This window comes from Dryobates pubescens, chromosome 5, assembly GCF_014839835.1.
Source record: "Dryobates pubescens isolate bDryPub1 chromosome 5, bDryPub1.pri, whole genome shotgun sequence".
Taxonomy (NCBI): Eukaryota; Metazoa; Chordata; class Aves; order Piciformes; family Picidae; genus Dryobates; species Dryobates pubescens.
Genome location: NC_071616.1, coordinates 25,174,660 through 25,182,975, shown reverse-complemented (window position 1 = coordinate 25,182,975; position 8,316 = coordinate 25,174,660). Strand labels below are relative to the sequence as shown.

General features: G+C 38.7%; 1 protein-coding gene across 1 annotated transcript in view; it reads right to left on the bottom strand.

Moving 5' to 3' along the window:
* Nucleotides 1–1,184: 1,184 nt before the first annotated feature.
* The window catches only part of BEGAIN (brain enriched guanylate kinase associated), a 153,140-nt gene continuing 146,008 nt past the window's right edge, over nt 1,185–8,316 (bottom strand). Inside the window, exons 7-8 of the mRNA XM_054161839.1 lie at nt 6,367–6,450; nt 1,185–3,267 (exon numbers count right to left, since the gene is read on the bottom strand). Of these exons, the coding sequence (XP_054017814.1) occupies nt 1,894–3,267; nt 6,367–6,450 (1,458 nt within the window). The 3' untranslated portion in view covers nt 1,185–1,893. The remainder of the gene's footprint in view (nt 3,268–6,366; nt 6,451–8,316) is intronic.

The window sequence follows — 8,316 nt, the reverse complement described above, 5'->3', positions numbered from 1 at the left end:
CTAGTTTCTGCAGATTGGATTCTGTCATAAGAAGCAGTTAGCCTTTGGAAATTTTATTCTATGGGGTTTTATGGACTTCATGGAATTACATGTGGCATGGCCTGCCACTCACACTCAAGGTGAGCAACTATGGGAGCATAAAAGCAGAAAGTATGTCTCATTTTAGTTATGTTGTGCCTTACCTTTGTGATATTATTAGCTATCATTGTTCTCCACAGCACTGCTACAGATTTTACAGGAACTGTAGGGACTTGATGCCAGATCTTTCAAACAACACAGCAAGTGCTTGCCTCCATCAATAATGGTCAAATTTTTACATTACCCATGAAGAATATGAAGAGCAGTGGGAATTGTTAATGCCAAATGCATTGGATCTGTGGCCTCATGATTTTAAATATTTATGTAGGAAATAAGCAGTTTTGTATTCCTGGCTCATAGTTGCTTGCCAGTTGCCTGCTTTCAGAGAATCATCAGGAAATATGTATTTTTCTCTATCAGTATTGAATGGTAGGTCATTGTTTTAGCTTGATAAGGACCTAGTTTAGACTTCCACAATGATATCACTGAGTCTTGCCACATACTGCATTGAGTGAGGTGCTTCCTTGTCTTTAAGATGGTAAGAATCAGTATTTCAGGTATAGGATACATGTTTCCTGAATACTACTTAAAAGAATTGCTAAATATTTATTCCTGTTTTCTGACTCTTACCAATCAACAGTACTGAAGCCAGGAAGGAATTCCAAGGGATATCCCTTTCTGTCTCTTTTTGTTCTCCTCTTCTTAGGCTTTTTCCCTTTTGCTGCTGTACAAGTTGTGCACTCCTTAATGCTGAAGTGGTGAGAAACAGAAAACCTGATGGAGGAAATGCAAAACGTAGAGGGGAAACCACAGCTTCTTGGTCCCATGAAATTCCCATAGGCCATATAAGGCCAGATATTCCTTAAGATTAAAAAGAAAACTCTGTTAGAAATTCCAAGCTACACATGAAAAAAGGGTGACTGTGGAAAGTAACAGCCTCTTAAAGACCTAAAAGATTGCGTGAAGTCTGTGTGTAATGCAGGAGGAGCTTGAGTCACAAGGAGCTTTAATAATTGTGTGACATGCTTCCCAGAGAAATCCTGTGTTCTATTGTCCTGAGTATGTTTTAATGAAGGAAAAAATAAATCCCAAATGTATTTCCACTGGTGTCTTTTATTAAGTAATGCAAAATACAGTATTATGCCACTGCATGCATTTTAGACAATATAAATGCAAGCCTACAGAAAATATGACAAAGAAACCCTCAATTACTTTTGAGGTAGTATACAAGGAAAAATAGGAAAGCAGAAACACAGTGGATTAAAAGAGCAAAATATTAGTATCACTTTCTGCATACATGAGTCACTCATAAATACATTTGTATGAAATAACTTAAGATACATTTCCATTCTTGTTAAAAATATACTTCTTCAAATCCAACATTCTTGTTTGTTTTCATGTGACATTTTATAGTATTCTATCGAGTGGATGTATTTTTTATCACCACCGTCATGATTTTACCCTTTTCCTCCAATAGTTTAGGCACAGATGGCCTCATGCACAAAAATAAATAAGAAACCTGCTCGAAGGGAAAAGAATTCTGCTCAAATAGCTTAGGATAGTCTAATAAATATGATTTTGCTTATAAAAATATTTCAGGTTTATAAAAGAGGGGAGGGGAGAGTCTCCCACGTGGAAAGGATGTTAAGTGAAAAGTGCTGTATAACATTTTTGAAGAGATTTTGTTTTAAACATATAGTACCATTATGAATATATATTTTATAATAATCATGTTCCTTAGAACCTTATGGTTCACTAGAAGTATCAAACACTCTTTACTTCTGTTTGTTGTCTTATTGCCATTTTGGAAGATGCCTAGTTCAGAAGGGTTCCGTATAATTGTGCTTTTGTAAGGCTGTCCTTACGACTCAAACCAGTGCTCCCAGTCCGTTGAAACTGTTGCTGTTTGCTGTGAATACCCGGATGGCTTCCTTGCTCCATGGAAGACTGGTGGATTTCTGAAGCCTCCACTGAGCTCTGATTGAGGGACTCTGCTGAGCTGTTTGGGCTCACGTCCACGTATTCTCTTTTCAATACCGGGCTATTTTCAATGTTTTTGCTACTGCATAACTGGACGGTGATCCTCTCATTTTTTTGGTCTCTTGCCTCTTTTGCTTTGTAAGTTGGCAATTTTTCCTGTTTACAGCTAGTGTTGATGTCAATATTCAGGCCACTGTCTGTTCTCAGGAAGCAAGGGTCCACAAGTCTGCTTTGGCAGATATCATCTCCCTCTGAGCAGCTATCTGCTTTGTAACTAGCATAGATGGGGGTTGTTCGACCGTCTCCCTTCTTAACAGGGCTGCTGTAGTACTGCTCTGAAAAACTACAGGGTGACAGCCTGCCAGTGTTCCTGTAAGAGTATGCACCAATGTCCTCCACACTTAATTGCCTCCATCGTCCAGGCAAGTCTTCCTCTGAAAGGTTGGTGTTCCTGCACTCATTCCTCATTTTCTGATTCGCTAAAGCCTGCTGCGGTGTTATGGCTGAGAAATGAAAAGGAGGTTCGTTTGCATATGGAGGAAGAGTCCTAGTAAAAGTGGGTGAGTTCTCATCGTCGGCAAGCTCCATGTGCTGCGCAGGTTTGGACTTGGCAAACCTAGGACTTCCCTGATGCTCGTAACCTGCAGGTGACTTCCTTTCGAACAGCTCATCTCGGTTGCTCATGTAGATAGCTTGCTGAGAGGCTGTCAGAGTGTTGGCTTGGGCATTCTCCTTCTCCTCAGATGTGACACTGAAGCTGGAATAGGAGCTGGAGGTTGGCAGAGAGGTAATGTACTCTGGGAAGGCTTCATGAGAAAAGCTGGAATGGAAACCATCTTCTTCAACAGTGCTGTCTGTGGAGTTCTGAGACCTCAGGAACCCCACATCTTTCACTTGTGTGTCCACACTCTGCCTCCTCTCCCTCCTCCTTTCCTCAGGGCAGTAAAGGGCAGTGTCACTGCAGTAGATGTCTGACTTGTACTGGGGACGTTGTCCGAGTTTTCCAGCAGGGTCCTGAAAATTGAGATCCCTTGTAGATGGACTTGACAAGTGTGATGACAGACTGTTTGGGTCTGGTTTTTCGAGTACTTTGGCAATGACGCAAGTGGGTATGGTATCAGCGTAAGATGTGTGGCACAAGGGGACAGAAAGGCTGCAGCCGTGTTTTTCCAGATGGATACTGACTCTTTCCTGAAAGTCAGATGGCAACTGTAACGTAAACAGATAGCAAAGGGAGAAGGAGAAAAGGATTCACATCAGTACTGACTTTGGTCTACTTGGCTTTATACAATGTCCACAGATGGGTGATGATTATGACTTTCTATAGCTCACTGTATATGGCCACAATCTTTGCATATTTCTGAAAACAAATATCAAATGACTTCAATTTATTAACCTCTGGAAACTTTCATCTGCTTACCTTTATGGAAAACACTGTGAAGCTGAAAGGTTTCCTTCTAGGTTACTTCAGGTTGGATAGAAATGATGTATGATGAAAAGAAGGCAGTAAACAACAGTCTTAAAAAGGTGGGCAGGGAATTAAAGCAACACTTTCCAGACTCTGCACATGCCTAGGATTTGCAGTTGGGAGTGTGGTGATGTTGAGGTCTCTGCTGGGGGTAGGTTCTCTTGCCTTGCTTTGAGCTGATCCTTCTTCTAACCCAGTGCCATCTTTTTTGATAAACAATTATGTGGGAAGGGGCAGGAATGTTGGTTTCACTGACACTTAAAGCACTGTCTCTGGCTGCTATGGCGGGACTGTTCCTGTGCTGGTAATAAGCAAATCAAAACAGCCCCAGCAGCTGGACATGGCTTGTCAGATCAACCATCCACATAAACCTCAATATGTTCCCCTCTTCTAGCAGCTGCTAGCTGACTGCTTTTCTAGGTCCTTACTACACTGACAGAGATAAGAACTAAGACCCAAATTTACATTATGATTTTTGTTACAGACTACACAGAATTAATAATTCTATTATCCATCAGAAATCATATAATTTTTGCAGAAAGCTGTGATCAGTTCTATAGATGGTGGTCCCACGACAGCCTGCCATCCTGTCACATAGACCAGAAGAGATTGGGAGACCACATTTCTTGTGCAGCTTGGAAGTTTGGTAAGTAATGCCTAGCTAGGTGCTGCCAAAAATGCTTGCCAATCCAATTGTATCTGCCTTGCTTATTTCAGGTCTCTATCAATAATCAGATAGGGATATAAAAGAGAACTGCATGATGTCTCACTGTTTCTTGGTGGAAATCAGAAGAACTCATGTTTGTACTGAATTTTGAGTTTGTGTTTTACACTACTTGTTGTTTTACTACTACATGTTGTTTTACACTACTTAGGAATTCAGTTCTTGAATGCTTGGTTTAACTCTTTTTATAACTTCTTCTTCTTTTTATAACTGTATATAAAGCCCCCTTCACCAAATAATCAGTGATTTCCCATATAGCCCTCACCACCTCACTCCCACCTTAACTTTCTTTTCTCTAAAGGGGAGAACCCTGTAAATACTGAAGTGTTCCCCCCTCATCTGTATTTTAAGAAAGAAAAACATAAGATGCCTCCTCTTTGTAATCATCTCACATCATAAAAGATATGGAGATCCTCTTTTGGCTTTGCGGGGAAGTTTAAAAAATTGGTTTAGTCTCCAAAACTCAAAGTATCCAAAATACAGCTTGTTGTGAAGTGGCATTCTTGTTAATCCAGAGTGGGATTTTTCAACCAACAGACCTTCCAGGATATTTTTTGATTGATCGTTATGTTATTAACTAACTCATATGTGTTCCATTGAAAATAAAGAGTATGATATTGACAATCTGCTGGCAGGTAACAATATTAGTCATAGTAAAATTGAATAAACAGGTTGCAAAATGGGGCTGCTGTAAATTGCCACAGAATTGGGGAAAAGAAATACAGTTCATTTAATGTGAAACTGCTGTCCTGGGCAGATAGTATTTTAATATCATGTAACACTACTGCTTGATCTTTTTTATATGCATTGTATAGATTATGATATGCATTAAGAAAAACCCCATTATTTTCTGGGCATTGCACTGGAAATTGAAAACACTAGAATGATATTGTTGTCCCATTATGATAATGTACTTTAGGCTTTGAGGTAACATACAATACTTTTTCTGGCAATATTTTCATTTGTAAGGAGTTTATTGGCTGTGACAACACATTCACACTTACTAAATTAAAAAATACTTGGACTTATGAGTGAAGACTTTGCCTACTTAATTGAGTATATGTGAAGAGAAATTGTGGAGAGATCCCACATTTGTTTTCTTCAAGTGAATGGCTAAGTACCTTATAACTCCTAATTCCTACTAACGAGTAGGATATGAGTAATGTCATATTAATTCCTGAATATAAATTGCTAAGGGGAGTCAGGACCAAGGTAATGGTTAATTTGGAAGTTGTGTCTCTGTTCTAAAAAATCACCCTCCCTTTTGACAGAAGAGTCTTTTTCTGTCCCTATTTACCAAGGTTTAGTCATCTACTGGCTTAGAAATGGTTTGTATGTACTACATTCAGTTTTGCATTATTCCATTGCAGAATTGAACAAGAGAGATTGTTTGAGTGGGACACTAATGTGATGGCTCTCATGAAGGAAAGTTTTTTGCTTTGCTGTGATCTTCACTGAGACAAGACACAAGAGAGATATTACTGCTTTGTGTAGGGCCTGTGTCCCTATAGATAGTCTTGCTCCCTAAAGTAATATTTGCTTCCCCTTTAAGGAGTCTCTTTCTCAAGCCTAATTTCCCTGGAAGCAAGGATTATTAATTATGGTTTACACCTTGAAAATCAATCATTCAGTGCTCTGGTTGCTTAGAAAAATATATTTGTTCTATTGGTCCATTTTAAAATTCAGGTTTAGAAATTAGCTGGACTGGAAAATAGCTTCAGGAGGAAAATTGATTCTATCAGAATCTCTGATGCCCGCAGCTTGTCATTTCCTGGCTCTCACCCCTCCCAGTTCTCCCCCCTCTCCCTCCTCCAGCATTTTGCAGTCTAGAGTTCTCAGCATGTTGGGTTTGCTAAACCCTTTATTTTCCATGTGATCAGACAGGCCCATTCTACCGAATAGCAGAGGTTTTGGAGAAGAGAGTACCTCTACGTTCCATCACTGCCTGTGATTCTGTCAGCACCTCCCTCAGCCACACAGAACACCTCCTGTGGCTTAAAGGGGATGGAATCAAAGCCTTAAGGACAAACAAGCTCTAGAACTGATACATGTAAAGAAACCTGTTTTCCATAAAATATTTATTACTTTGAATATTCACCAAGTTTGGTCACATTACCTCTGAGAGCTTATGTGCCCTGTCGTAATTCTTGCTGCACTGGAGCAGCTGAGCAGCTAAATTGCAGTCCTTCCTATAGAGCTCCTAGAAAAACAAAAAATAGCCTGTTTTTTAAAGTCTGTAAACAGCTTGTGGCTTTCAGTTTTCTTACCATGCCTGAGAAATCTTAAAAAATTACTTAAAGGAAACTTGGAACATAATTTAGCTTCTAAATACATTAAGATTTGTATTTCTTGCATATTCCTGAGATGTTTGCCCCTTTGTTCCATGAGGGCTGATAAAATAACTAAAAAGAAAAATTTGAGAACTGTTACCACAGAGCAGTAACCTGTATTCCAAAATATAGATACTTACCATTATGACATGGACTTTTGCTGTTAACATGCATAGCACTATGAAGGCTAAAAGAAACAAGATCTTTTAAACACAAAAGAAAACTTAAGAACAGACTGAGTGTTATCTACTACGATACGACTTGAGAAAATGCTTAAATAATCTTATGAGACTGTGAAAGAAATTCATTACAGTAATGATAGTTTGGTTTTTTTAAATAACTGAAACAATAACAAAAACAGGCAAACAAAACCTAACAAATAAACACAACTAACAAAAGAAAGAAAGAAAGAGTTTGCCTCCTGGCTCCTTTCATATCTTGCAGAATTCAACTAGGCAGATACATTGTGTCTGGCTGCAAATATTGGATACTGCAGAGCAGGATATTTTTACTGGGTAAGAAATTACCATGAGAATTCCACACAGGGAAAAAGAGAATTTAAACAAGCCCCTTACACTGGTTGTGTATTGAATGGTGCCTGCAGCCTATTTAAAGGGGAAATTCAGTACATAGATTTGCCCTTCATCTAAATTTAATTTGGGACACATGACTCTAACTGTATCCTTTAACCAGTACCATTTGGTCCCTGGAGGTAAAAGTTGTATGTTGCTTTTCCTGACCTAGGTGCTATTCAGAACAAAAATGGCTTCAGAAGTTGCCTTTATATGTGGGCATAGATGAGACAAAGTTTAAAGGTACTATGTATACTAAGATCTCTTAATCTGTAAAGATTAGGAAGTTTTTTGTGGAGAAAATTTATTGATTAATGAACTGATTTAATTTTTCACTCCTGTAAATGTTGTAATTTTATTGCATGCAGATTTTTACTGTTCCACTTGTCTTTTTCTGTGAAGAGATGGAAATTCCCTTTGTTTTGAAATACTGCTTTAAAGATACTCTGTAATAACAGATGCAGCAAGATGCTCTCAAGAGACTGTGAGGCATGGCAGTAGTAAACGCAGCCTTCCTGTGATTATTAGTTTACTATAGCTCATGCTGAATGGCGTTCAGATATTTGTGGTTTGTGTTTTTGGTGGTTTTGTGGGTTTTGTTTGTTTGTTTGTTTGTTTGGTTTTTGGTGTCTTTGTGAGCTTTTATACATGCCAACCATGTCTTTAATGTGCAGGAAAGATATATTAATTTTTGTAGGTGTTAAATTTTATGTTAGTACACAAATTTTGCTCCTGAAAACAAATGCAGCCAGCAGGAGTCTAAGGATCCAATATTAAAGCAAAATCCATTGTGTGCACATTGTGATTCTGACATGTGACACCTTAAGCACATAATATATTGCTGCACAGACATGAATAGCACAGACAGCTACTCCAAATCCCATATGGCATTGCTAGGCACACAAAAATTAAATCCAAAACCTAATCCTTTCTTCAAAAGCTGTTTGCCTCTGTTTCTGTGAAGCAGTTGTCATGGAGAGGAGGGGAAAAAATAGGCATTTCTGACACTTCATTTTTAGTAGCTTTAAAAATTACTATAGAAAAATTACATGTGAGTTAAGTGTGCCACGTGTACCTTGTTCTGCTTTGTATCTCATGCCTGCAATGTGCCACGTGCCTAGAGTAACTTTCTGTCCCTTAATGTTTATCTGAATGGAAAGTAGC